The sequence below is a fragment of the Mercenaria mercenaria genome, chromosome 13, assembly GCF_021730395.1.
Source record: "Mercenaria mercenaria strain notata chromosome 13, MADL_Memer_1, whole genome shotgun sequence".
Taxonomy (NCBI): domain Eukaryota; kingdom Metazoa; phylum Mollusca; class Bivalvia; order Venerida; family Veneridae; genus Mercenaria; species Mercenaria mercenaria.
In genome coordinates this window covers 62,572,207-62,586,844 of record NC_069373.1, presented here as the reverse complement: position 1 = coordinate 62,586,844, position 14,638 = coordinate 62,572,207, and the positions used below count along the sequence as shown (strand labels likewise).

General features: G+C 34.1%; 1 protein-coding gene across 1 annotated transcript; it reads left to right on the top strand.

Annotated features, from left to right (window-relative positions):
* Nucleotides 1-2,576: 2,576 nt before the first annotated feature.
* LOC123528535 (uncharacterized) lies at nt 2,577-6,676 on the top strand. The gene is made up of 4 exons (XM_045308302.2): nt 2,577-2,769; nt 4,906-5,001; nt 5,879-5,985; nt 6,295-6,676. The coding sequence occupies exons 1-4, from the start codon at nt 2,679-2,681 to the stop codon at nt 6,526-6,528; spliced, it is 528 nt and encodes a 175-aa protein (XP_045164237.1). The 5' UTR covers nt 2,577-2,678; the 3' UTR covers nt 6,529-6,676.
* The last annotated feature ends 7,962 nt before the right edge of the window (nt 6,677-14,638 follow it).

Sequence of the window (14,638 nt, the reverse complement as noted above, 5' to 3'; positions counted from 1 at the left end):
ACATGGTTTACCGTTTCCAAGAACAACTGGAATGGTAAATAAAAAATGTACCGGAATCGTCAAGTCATCACGTATGAAAACAATACATAAATCGCCGTGAAATATATTTTTATGCAAGAATAGCGACAATACACGTTTGTTTTGTGTATTAACATCTGCAGAAGCCCTTGGGATATGTTTGTGACCTCGACCTTCGGTCTCGGTCACAAACAATCCCGCGGGCTTCTGCAGACGTTAATACACAAAAAAACGTGTATTATCCCTACAAAAATGTTCCTGTATAATTATATAAAAAGCAAACCTTAACAACCAAAAACGCATGTATTCAGTGCCTTTGCAGAAAATAGAGCATCAAGTGAAACACCCTTAAGGGCCCGACGAAACAGGCCAAAAGGTAGAAATCAAAACAGTTCAGTTTAATGAGTCATCCTCCTCTTCCGTCAGACAAAATCAAAGAGAGGAGCATAGCGTCCAACTCACTATAAACATGTGCTGTGTCCCAAACAGTTTGGTTGTAACCTCTTTTAATAAAACGTTTTGTAATTTTACCAAATACAGTTGGAAAATTACCATGACCCAAAATCTTCCGAAATTTGCAAACCATATCCCCATAAAAAATCGGGTTTTGAAATTCCTTCTCGCAGAAGTGTCTTTAAATTACTAGTGAATTTTATAACCAAAACAGAATTACGATAGTAAAATTTAGAAAAATATTTACGCAATTTGTAATAATGGTAGCCTTGCTGAAGAAGTTTGTTTGTAATAAATTGATTACGTTATATAACATAAGATGTGGCCTGATGTACATCCCCATCCAAATGGGGTAATTTACAATACTAAAATTAAAATCACCCCTCTTGTCATAAATGTTAGTATTTATAATATTTTCATAAAAAGATAGATATGTTAATCTAAAAACGAAGCAGCAGTACCCGAATTGTTAGTTTTATATAACTGGTGCTCCCAGGGATAAATAGTATCCACCAATTGTCCAAAAAATGGATTATCCATATTAACATAGCTTGGTGTATTATCAAATGCAGTAATAAAGTCTGCCTGTGTACCAGAGCAAGCCAAACGTGATAGAATAAAAAAAATTCTAACACGATCCGCAGCAGTTGCTATATAAACATATAGCGAAATCGCCTATACATGAATCTACGATAAAATATAGCTCTTCCATTCCACCCTACGATTGTCACACGACTGCGAGATTCTACTCTGCTTCTGTTATATACCGACTAAATACTCGACTTTTTCAGTGATATGTAGATCTAGTAGACTAGTAATAAAAAGTACATCAAATTTTCCGAAACAAACAATTTGTAACTGATGAATTTATTTGTTTTTAATTTTACCGTAAGTAAATGTTTCAGCCCGGTAAGTTTCAACTTCAACACCAGTGCATCTATGTCTGGTCGTGTCTGTAGTTTACAATTTCTGCGCTGTATGCACCACAAATGTCAACTAGATTCTACTTTGACAGTAAATAAATTGTAATTCATGTTCCAATCTTCCAGACTAAAGTGTTTACGTGTTTATATACCGCCGCAATGTTCTGGCGTGTATGTTTCAGTGCCATCATGTGGGCGACGTGCACTATTTTTAGAAACTCCATATATAAACATTGAACGAAGTATTTACCTCTGATTTCTATATCCGACCTTAGATGTTATTGAAAATAACATTTTAACCGAGGTAACTACTTAATACTTTAATTAAAATTTGTTGAATATCGGAAAATTCCGTTTTATGCAACGCTTTCCATTCGTGGGGAGGTTTTTATAATAGCATATGGCCAGTCGAATGACATATCGAGCTAAAATGTAGTGCTGTAAAATGCGAAGAATTTACGTGGTTAGAATCGAAATAATAAATATGTTCCAATAATTTTATCATTTAATAAAATATGGGCAGGAGTTCGGATGCGAATATTAAATCACTCGTGCTACGCACTCGTGATTTAATTATTACGCATCCGAACTCCTGCCCATATTTTATTAACTGATAAAATATAGGCACATATTTATTATTTCTTAATTAAAACGCAGTGGAGACCCAGTTCATCTTGCGATGATTTAGATTTATACATATGCAATTCTTCTTAGAATTATATACTTGTTTAGTGTAGTTAACCGGATCACAATTGCTAATTTTCAACCAATATTTTATAATATTATAGTTTCTAGTTTCTACCAGTTTCCGCCTAAATAAAACTGTTCTGTGTGGTACTTTCACCTTTTACAGAAGTTTTGAATAGTTAAACGCTTTGCTCTTTTGAAAGCTCCTAATTTTCATGAACATAGTGCTATTTAAGGCTAAATGGCTTGGAAACTATCCTGAGTCTGTTCATCAGTGTGTCTATAGATTTTGACGGTGAAAAAGCGCAGAATTTTCCTACTGCTACTCCTTTAATTCTTTAGAATCGTATGTAACATCAATATATCAATAAATGAGTAAAGAAATAAACAAATAGAAGAACAACAGCGAAACGCAAATAAAATTAATACAGCACAATCTATTTGAAACAGACTGTAGATGTGGAACAGAGTAAGTGAACTGAACATTACTGAAGTATTGACTGTTTGCTAACGTACACGTGAGGAGTTCGGTTGTTTATCAAGACGAATTAAAATCACTTTTGTGGAGGTTTAAGATTAGGGATAACTGAATTTAAAATGTCTTCGGAAGGAGAAGCTAGTGCAGCATCAAAACGAGTGGTTGCCATAGCGATAGATGAAAGTGAAAATTCAAAGGATGCATTTAGATGTAAGTATTTTCATGTAGATTTTCTCTACTGTATACCTTTTAACTTGTAAAATAGATGGCTATGCAAGGTCATGCGTGTAAACCAGTTTACTTACAAGTATTTTTATGTATTTATACAGCTAAGCATATAAAACTGGTATGATGTCACGTAGCCTTGGCATTCAAAATGCATTAGCGTAGCGCTGGGCATTTAGCTGTATGAGTGACAAGAGTAAATCATTGATCATAATCTCTCTATATTCGCAAGTTGTTATTGTTGTTTTTTCTTCTCTTAAAAATAATTCTGTATGATTCGACCAAAGAGTATATTTAGGCCTAATCAGAAAGGAGATGTTCTTATGTCTAATTAAAACATTTTTATGAACCATATTGGAATCAAAATTAAGTTTTAATAAGTGACGTGGACTGAATAAACCAGTTGCGAGCACAATTAGATCTAAATATGTATATCAGATTTTATTTATACTGAACTATCACAGCAGTATCTATAATATTTTTTTCCTTTAATTAGGATTATGGAGAAAATTAAGTTAAACTGCTTCAATAGAAATCTATAAATTTTTAAGCCGGTATTAGGGGCGTGAGGGGTGTAGCACAATACATTATATCTCATTCCCTCAATTAAACGAGTCTGCTGTTACTTTAATTAGTTGCGTTCTATGCTTTCAAACAATCTCACAGATTTAATATCAAACACTCAGTAAACACTATTGTTTCAATCACAGGCAGAGCAGGAACGAAAGGGTCAATATCTCAGTGTACATATAATGATGTGAGGATAAATAGTAATGAGGTCAAAATTTTAAGTCAAAAATCCCCAATATATGCAGCGGTGACAAGCTCATCACTGGTACACAAAGAGATCATAATTACAACATAAATTGCAATATAGAAAAAAAACATGTTTATTACTTCCATATATTTATGGGCGACAGTGCTATGTTGGGGGTATTTCTGCCAGGAGATATAAACTTTTGGAGAAATGTGTGCAATTTTCTTTACTTAACAGCAAGACATAGATCTAATGTTTTCTTGATTTTTTTTATTTTCCTGAAAAAAGTTTGAAAGTTAATGTATGAAGCCACGAGATAGCTAGATGGTTATCACGATAACATTCTAAATTTTCCTGTAAAGATCAGCATTTTCTGATAAATTATATTTCCAGGAATCTTTAGGCAACTGAAATAACTTTTCAGGAAATTTTTTTTTGAAAGTATCGATTTGTCAATCTGACTTAGTTCTCGATCTTCCTAAAAGTTAGATCTGATGACAGCCCATTCAAATTCATCTTTCTACGTATCGTTGATTGGAGAGGATTTAATCAGATTGTATGATTAGTTAAGCTCAATTCTGTGAAAGTGAAAGAGAATATCAGCAACCGATATTATAATGACGTAAAATTGTATCGAATAAGTAAATTCTGTGCAAACAGTAGGGGTCTGAGCAAGTATAGTTAACTTTATATAATCAATATGTCATAATCTTGTTAAATTAGAAATCAACAATATAAACTCATATATCCTGCTACCTGTACAACAAAATTTGTAAAACTGTAAGCACAAACTTGGGTATTGGTCAATAACTAGCTAATAACAGGGTGGCAAATCCACTCGACTTTGGATACCGTACACACGGAGAAAACGTCTCGATTCAGATAACATTTTGCCTATATTTTCATTATTACTTGACGGAATTTTCATAAGATGAAGTGCGTCGAAGACAGCAAAATGAGTTATTTCTTCCGCAGAAAGCCTCTGCCATCAGTTCTCTGTATTTTTCTCAAACACTTCGCCAAATTGTTTTTCTTTGACTAACTGTGTATATAACGTACATAGCCTACTTTTGCAGTTTGGCGAAGTGTTTGAGAAAAGCATTGTCGAGAACTGATTGCAGACGTTGTGTGGAGGAAAACACTCATTTTGCTGTCTTTGACACTTGCGAAAATCCTTCAAGTAACAAGGAAACTATAGGCCATCTTGTAATAAATGGCAGATGCGGGTACACGTACGCAAAACATATCGAGATAATATTTAAATGTAAACTATTCTGCAATATTTTGATAATTTAGGTAATCTGAAAAGAAAACTTAGATTTACCGAGATATTTTTATAATCTAGCTATCCCGTTTTTTTTCAGTTTACGTAGCTAATGTACGAAAGGAAGGAGACTTGGTGTATCTTATACACTCCGTGGAAATCAACAGTGTTCTTCATTCAACACAGTGGTACAGTTGTAAGTAAAACCTGATATCTTCTCCTAAATGTCAAAGCATGTACCCGGCCTACATCCTGTGGAATCAGTAATGATGTTTTGTGAGAAAACGTGGTGATGACCCAACATATCATGCATAACTAAAAGGCACTACTTGGAAAGTTGCGATTTTTCTGTTTAGGAGAAAAGCATCATAGAGTCTCACACTTGGATAGTCACCGCACCGTCCAGTATGAAAGCGTAGCGACAAGTGGTTCATAACTACTTTACGAAACCTTTGTTTCGTGAGTGTTTAGTCAAGTATTTTATTTATTTCTTCCTTGTTTAAATATTATTATTATACTAGTTGTCGCCGCCGTGTTTGATCCTGTCACGTTATGGCGTTTTAGTAACGCATACTATGTCGATAATGATTCTGATGAATAGATATTTAATTTGTAGTCTCAGCATCCAGTCAGCAAACAAAAAATTTCTGTTCTTTGTTTCACTTATATCTAATGTCTGGTTACGTATTAAATGATTCCATTAAGTAGAATAATTAGTAACTGTTGTTGCTGATGGCTACCTACACTTTTACTTTGAAAAGTATTCATAGGTTATAGATCGCTTATTGACCTTCTAATGAATTATGTTAATGTTTATATTTTGCTGCGCTCTGTTACTGCAAAACTTAATTTTATTAAGAGATCAATATATAGATCTACAAGTCGGAAAAATTTGGGGGGAAATGGTTTTGAGTTTGTTTCGACTTCAGCTTAATTTTTATAATAACACTTAATGTTTGTAAATGCGCGCTGTGAATTATGTATGGCATCAATTGCAAAGTACGGGTAATAACGGTCAGGCTTCGTGAAATCTGTCAAATAATGTTTTCAGTAAACTTACATTGCTTTTTCAGCGCCATATTCTTTTGACAAGGAGATGCTTGGTAAGCTGCTTGAGGAAGAAAAGGGGAAAATCAGACATAAACTAGAGAAGTTTGCAGAACTTTTAAAAAATGCTTCGGTTAGTAAATAAACAACTTACCTTACAACGTCGATTTAGTTTTGTTGCTTTTGAAACTTTATTTTTTTAATTTTGCTTAAGACAGATAAGATAGTGAAATGTTGGCTATTAAAAAATTGCCTGTGATAACTTGAATCTGACCCCCCTCCCCCCTTACATATTATCTTAAAAAAATATTCTTACATATTATCTTAAAAAGTGTATTCTTCCTACTTTGAGAGCGGTCTGGGACTAAAAAATACCCCATCCCAATAGATGTGACTACGTGTCATTTTGTGACTTATTAACACATTGGTTTATGTCTTACAGTGTGACGGTACAGTGAAGAGTATTCACTCGGAGTCGCCCGGCGAGGGTATATGCAAAGCTGTCACTGAAATCGGCGCTTCCATGATTATCATAGGCACTCGAGGAATGGGAAAAGTGAGGCGCACGTTGCTGGGAAGCGTTAGTGACTACGTCCTTCATCATGCGCACGTGCCTGTGTTAATTTGCAGGCACGAGAGCGACCACCAGCCTCAGCAACACGCTAAAAAGCAATAAGAATTGCTCCCGCCAATGTTATGTACACGTGTTAAGTTAACATATTGGTAGAAATTATCATCTTGAAAATTAGCTTGTTTGTTCTTTAAAATGATTATGATTGAAAGCTAGAATAATGGAACAGACTATAAATTTTATACTATGTAAGATTCTGGACACAGCGAGGTACGAGCTTGATGTGTCGAAGTCATATTGAACATTAAAATTTTTTGTCTTTAAAACTGGTTCATAACACATCATTTCAACCACTTAACCGAAAAAATGCATTATAAGATTAAACGTATAGTTTTTATATGCGTTTGAGTTACATCTGCATTATATACATACAAGCGATAGGCAGATGATCAACTTGCAGTTTTATCAGGTATCACATAGTTTATTCTCCTCAGCCTTGAAAGGTTGATTTTTTTTGCATTTTGTGTATGGTTGCAACATAAAGTGTTTTGTAACAGTTCGTAAACCGAACGTATCTGAATCAGAACACCAGATTTCAAAGTAGTTTGCAGTAAATGGGACATAATATCGAGTCATTTTCAGGCGTAAATATTGAATGAACTAATGTATTTAAATTTATTCAAGTGAATTATATTATGCATGTACATTATTGTAATCTATGCGTAAACGTGTGTATAAATAAATAATCAAGAGAAGTTATATATGTATTATTTACATAGCGATTATATTTCATAGTTTTTAGGTTGTACATGTTGCAATATATGTTGGTATGTATGTATAGATGTATGTGCGAGTCAGTACTGTCGTCCTTCTCAATCTATTTCATATTATGATTTTTTTCATATGACCTAATATTCAGCTATTTATTTAATATTTAAGCTGTTTATATGATAGTTTAGCTCTTTATATCGAATATTTCAGTTGTTTATTTAGATATTTCAGCTGTTTATTTGATATATTGCTGTCTGTTTAATATTTCAGCTGTTAGTTTCATATTTCAACCTTTTAGACTAATAGTTGATATATCAGCAATTAATATTTAATACATCATCCGTTTATTTGATACCATTTCACAAAATACCTCAAGCAAACAGTAACATAATTTTTATATGGTTAAGTAGACCTTGAAAAACGAAAAATTATCTTTTTTTAATGGACGAAAAGTGCAGTAAAGTATGAAAGCCCGGTGGTGACTTCACGTTTCTAACTTTACAATTCTCAATTTTAATTCACACATTTCTCGTTTCTCTTTTCGTAGTATCTGTATGTTTTTAGGTTCATGTTTTTATTTTTCTATTACAAGACGACCAGTGTACACAGTATTTATCGTAAAATGTTTTCCATTGTTAGGTTTTAGTGACATTCCGTTCATCCGATTGTTGTCAAAATTTAGTATTTTTAAAGATAAATGAAAATATATGTACCCAAAAGCGTAACTGAACGTAAATCAACTTAGTATATTGCTTCGTGTAACGAAATTCCCATTAGAATACAATTATTTTTCATAAAAAAGTTTACATCTTGATCAGTCAGAGGTTTGACATGGTCTGAACACCAACACGGGACTCATGGAAGACCTTGGTCATGCGAGAATGCTTGACAGATGTTTGGAAGATATTTCCTGTCACAGGTGTCTGGTAACTTCTTTGACCAACTTTCATACTTTTGCTGACCAACATAGAACTGGATATTAGCACCGTAACGGCTAGGACGCCGGGATAACTAGGCAACACACTTTGTGGTCCATTAATTTTAAATTAATTTACAATGTACATGAAAATTGACCAATGCATATTTGTTTGTATACTTGAGAGTGTGTGTTATTCATTACTTTTGAAATATTGTAAAGTATTAGGTTCTGTGGTCGGTAGAAGATTTAAGTGCTGCATTGTGTGTAATGGTTGACTGTGTAAACCATTAAAAGGATGTAAACATGTTTTGTATTTAGTTGAATCGTGTAACTTGTCACGTAAAGAATTTGTTACAAGTTCTTTTGTAAAATTATACAGGTGTAATAGCAGGCACAGGTAACATCATAGCCTATATTCACAGATAATTAACATTACATTAATCCCTCTATGGTTATTTTAAATATATTAGGGAGTTTTCACCAGCGTAAACTTGCGCAAATACACATGCTATCTCGCCATCTTGTCATGCTTTGCAGTGTTTTTCAACACTATGTTATATTGATGCTTTGTCAATGACCCTTTTGAGGGTTTTAATACAAATAAACATTCTTCTTCATTATACCTGGTATCGATGTCAAATGCATGTTTTTTCGGGGCTTTTGAATAGTGTGCAGACTTAGATCTCTTCATACGTTTTGTGCGTGATACTGCGGGTATGTATGTATAAGTTGAAAATGCATATTTTTATTTTATACATTATAAAATATTACAAATATATTGAAAACAGTTGCTGTTATGGTTTTTTTTTGTATCTGACATATGTGTAAATCAGGAGTTTGTTGTATACAGGTAATTCCAGAGAGCTAACGGATCTACCGATGTTCTTTCTTCCCATCAGCCCTCTCCACTTCCGGTTTATAGACGTGATTGTCTATTGAAAGCCTTGTCTCACCGTTTTTAACTCTGGTTCTTCCGGCAAGTTGATAATGTGGGAAACTCTGTCAGCGCCAGTTAGTACTATTAGCAGTGAGGTTTTTATGTATTTTTAGCTCACCTGAGCACGAAGTGCTCAAAGGTGAGCTTTAGTGATCACCCTGTGTCCGGCGTCCGTCGTCGTCCGTCGTCCGTCCGTCCGTCCGTCCGTCGTCAACAATTTGACTGTTAACACTCTAGAGGTCACATTTTTGGCCCAATCTTTATGAAACTTAGTCAGAATGTTACCCTCGATAAAATCTTGGACGAGTTCGATATTGGGTCATCTGGGGTCAAAAACTAGGTCACCAGGTCAAATCAAAGGAAAAGCTTGTTAACACTCTAGAGGTCAGAATTTTGGCCCAATCTTAATGAAACTTGGTCAGAATGTTACCCTCAATAAAATCTTGGACGAGTTTGATATTGGGTCATCTGGGGTCAAAATCTAGGTCACCAGGTCAGATCAAAGGAAAAGCTTGTTAACACTCTAGAGGTCACAGTTTTGACCCAATATTAATGAAACTTGGTCAGAGTGTTATCCTTAATAAAGTCTTGGACGAGTTTGATATTGGGTCATCTGGGTCAAAATCTAGGTCACCAGGTCAAATCAAAGGAAAAGCTTTTTAACAATGTAGATGCCGCATTTATGACTATATCTTCATGAAACTTGGTCAGAATGTTAAACTTGATGATCCTAAGGTCAGTTTCGAATCTGGGTCATGTAGGATCAAAAACTAGGTCACCCGGTCAAATCAAAGGAAAAGCTAATTAACACTGTAGAGGCCACATTTATGACCGTATCTTAATGAAACTTGGTCAGAATGTTTATCTTGGTGATCTTTAGGTCAAGTTTAAATCTGGGTCAGCTGGGATCAAAGACTAGGTCACTAGGTTAAATCAAAGGAAAAGCTTGTTAACACTCTAGAGGCCACATTTATGACTATATCTTCATGAAACTTAGTCAGAATGTTAAACTTGATGATCTTTAGGTCAGATTCAAATCTGGGTCATGTTGGGTCAAAAACTAGGTCACGGGGTCAATCAAAGGAAAAGCTTGTTAACTCTCTAGAGGCCACATTTATGACTGTATCTTCATGAAACTTAGTCAGAATGTTAAACTTGATGATCTTTAGGTCGAGTTCGAATCTGGGTCATGTTGGGTCAAAAACTAGGTCACGGGATCAAATCAAAGGAAAAGCTTGTTAACACTCTAGAGGCCACATTTATGACTGTATCTTCATGAAACTTAGTCAGAATGTTAATCTTGATGATCTTTAGGTCAAGTTCGAATCTGGGTCATGTCGGGTCAGAAACTAGGTCACGGGGTCAAATCAAAGGAATAGCTAGTTAACACTTTAGAGGCCACATTTATGACCATATCTTAATGAAACTTGGTCAGAATGTTAATCTTGTTGATCTTCAGGTCAATAGGTCAGGTGAGCGATACAGGGCCTTCATGGCCCTCTTGTTATGGGAAAATCGTACGTTAGCAAAGACTTCCCAGGCTCAGCTACGAAAGGTTTTATATACAGATAGTCCGATGTTTTAAAACGTTGCATGCATGAACTCTTTAGAAATACCTCCGTTATTAAAGCTGAAAAGCTGCATCTTTACATTAGGTGTTGTTGTAACCAGGAAACAGTTTTTACAATGATAGTCCGTGTCCCACATGTACACGGTTTAGAGCTATTTTCTCATGATTATAACTTGCCTGTCAGCCAAAACCATGAGATATACAAGTCATATTGAAAAGTTAAGTTACAAATTATTTTTGATAGAAGGTAGGTCAAAGGTAAAAAAGGTAAATATTATTTACCGTCGCTTTGTGAAACATTGAACATAAGCTCCGTATGGCTTTTGAGCAACCCTACTTTAAGAACAGCTGTTGAAACCATTGGCAATTTGCTAGTAACCATTTACAGCTGGGTTGACAGAGGCAGTCGTGATAAAGTGTATTACCCAATGACACACCGCAATAAGAGTAGCCATAAATCTAACCTGGGGCCGTCACCTCCGTAAGAAAGCGTCTTAGCCCTCTCGACTAAGGCTATGTCGTATACCGAAGAATTTCACAAATTGGAGACGCATGCACTACTTCAGTTATCAACAACGTCTTTATAATTTCAATGTGTTAAAGGCACTGACTTCCAGATTTTCGCTTAAAGCGATTGAACTTGGATCATATTACGAACATCAGAACCCGAATAGAACCAAACTACTAAACTATCTGAAAAAGTCTTTAAAATGCCAAATCAAGAAAAGAAACATGTCGGAGTCGGAATTGAACCCGGACCGCCATGACAAAAAAAAAATCGTGCGTTCTTGACCCCGTTGAAAACGTTTTTTTACAATTTTGAAAGGAAAAAAAAATAGTAAAATCTACTAATTCTTAACATATAATCTGCCAATAAATAAGTTTCAAAGCCTTCTTAAGAACCTAAAATTATTCTCCTTTTTTATTGTACGATCTGGAGGGAATATTATTGATTAAAGGCACTGACCTCCAGATCGTTCAACAAGAAAAAATAGGTTCAACATTTTTAGGTTCTTAAAGGTGGATAATCAGATTTTGGACATGTAACGGATTTTTCGAAACTTTAGCATCTGATCATTTACACTCATTTATGTTCACTTAACACTTAATACAAATTAGATTTTCACTGGAGGTATTTTTAAAATTTCATTTTCCTATCCTGGTTGCCCAACCAATATAGAGTTATTTTATCATAAGTATAAATTTGATAAACATACTTTGCCTAAGGAAATGTATAAATATTAGACATATTGTAATATATTTGTAAAATATTTCCATTAAAAATTATGTATTTAGGTGGAATTCATTACAAACGCAAGTTTGAAAAATTATTATTACCTCCCTTTGCCTATCTTGGTTGCGCAACCAAGATAGACTGGAAATAAATGAATTCAGAAGCTACACACAGCTTTAAAACTTGCATTCCGGTTCAGATTGTTCAATAGTTGATATGTCTATCAAATGCAAATGTAAAACTAGACATTGTATCGAAATAAAAAGAAATACCCGGCTTTTTATATACTTTCATATTAAAGGGGAGTAATTACAAAATTTTATAAAAATAATAAAATAAACATTTCAAATAGGAATCTAACTCTATGTAATCGGTCTTTTTGTTCCTTAAATAATTCTCTACCAGAATATACAAAAAGTAAAAAATGTCATTAAATGTTAATTAAATGTGATTGACCACCTTTAAGAAGGCTTTGGAACTTAGTTACAGGCAGATTATATGTTAAGAATTAGTTGTTTTTTACTATTTTTTTTTTCATCCAAAATTGGAAAAAAACGTTTTCAACAGGGTCAAGAACGCACGAAAAAAATTAAATCTTTTTGTCACGGCGGCCCGGGTTCATTTCCGACTCGGAAATGTTTCTTTTTTGATTTGGCATTTTAAAGACTTTTTCAGATAGTTTAGAAACTAGGTTCTACTCTGGTTCTCATGTTCATAATATGACCAAAGTTCAGTTTCAAAGAAAACTTTAAGCGAAAATCTGGAGGTCAGTGCCTTTAACACATTGAAATTATAAAGACGTTGTTGCTAACTGTATGGATGAAGTCCCTTGTAATATTCACAGTAGTTGCTTCTCTCACTACTATACATGTATAAAATGCCTATGTGTACCCTTTCAAACATTTGCATAGTATTTGAGTTACAAACAGATGTAAAAATATGTGACAATCTAATTATTAAACATGAATGTAAAAAGTATTGGTTACTTTACATTTAGGAACACCCTGTAGTTATATTTTTTTGTTTAAAAGTACTGTTCCACCCCTTGCATCAACACAATAGTCACGGAAAATGTGTATAATGAATATCTACATGTGCTGGCCAAATATGGTTTTGATGCACGGGTGGGAACAATGTTGTATAAAACAAAATAGCTTTTATATATACATGTATAATAACAGGGTACCTAATTCTATTTAGAGCAAAACTCACCGTTTTATGAAACAAATATTGAAAATTTGACTTTAAGAAATAATCTCAAATATGTATTTTGATGGTGTATGTAATTAAATACTTATTTCTTAGTGGTTTATTTTTCACTCTTGGAGTAGGCAAATTCATATAGAAAGTGTCCGAAGTCCTTTGTAAATTTATAAGCCGGTATTAGGGGCGTGAGGGGTGTAGCACAATACATTATCCCTCATTCCCTCAATTAAACGAGTCTGCTGTTACTTTGATTTGATTAGCTGCGTTCTATGCTTTCAAACGATTTTCTCACAGATTTAATATCAAACACTCTTGTTTCAATCACAGGCAGAGCAGGAACGAAAGGGTCAATATCTCAGTGTACATATAATGATGTGAGGATAAATAGTAATGAGCTCAAAATTTTAAGTCAAAAATCCCCAGTATATGCAGCGGTGACAAGCTCATCACTGGTACACAAAGAGATCAATATTTACTTAAATTGCAATGTATAGGCCTATAGAAAAGAAACAACATGTTTATTACTTTCATATGTTGTTATATTAAGGGCGACAGTGCCAAGTTGGGGTATTTCTGCCAGGAGATATAATTATTTGGAGAAATGTGTGCAATTTTCTTTACTTTACAGCAAGACATAATGTTTTCTAGATTTTTTTTTATTTTCCTGAAATAGTTTAAAGTTAATGCATGAAGCCACGAGATAGCTAGATGGTTATCACGATAATATTCTAAATTTTCCTGGAAAGATCAACATTTTTCTGATAAATTATATTTCCCGGAAGCTTCAGGCAACTGAAATAAACTTTTCAGGAAAATTCATTTTTTGAAAGTATCGAGTTAGTTATGTACAACTTAGTATGATTGATTAGTCAATCTGACTTAAGTTCTCGATCTTCCTAAAAGTTAGATCTGATGACAGCCCATTCAAATTCATCTTTCTACGTATCGTTGATTGGAGAAGATTTTAATCAGATTGTATGATTACTTAAGCTCAATTCTGTTAAAGAGAATATCAGCAACCGATATTATAATGGCGTAAAATTGTATCGAACAAGTAAATTCTGTGCAAACAGTATCTGAGCAAGTATAGTTAACTTTATATAATCAATATGTCATAATCTTGTTAAATTAGAAATCAACAATATAAACTCATATATCCTGCTACCTGTATAACAAACTGTAGTTGTCAATGATTCTGGAAAAGAGAGCACTTTTGCATGTCCCGTGGAATTAAACCTGCCAATTATACAATTATTAATATACCCTGCTGCCTACAACAAAATTTGTAAAACTGTCAGCACAGACATGGATATTTCGTCAATAACTAGCTAATAATAGGGTGGTCAACCCACCCGACTTTTGGATACCGACATACCGTACACACGGAGAAAACGTCTCGATTCAGATAACATCTTGCCTATATTTTCCTTATTACTTGTCGGACCTTCATAAGATGAAGTGCGTCGAAGACAGCAAAATGGGTTATTTCTTCCGCAGAAAGCGTCTGCCATCAGTTCTCTGTATTTTTTCTCAAACACTTCACCAAATTGTTTTTCTTGGACTAACTGTGATGTAACG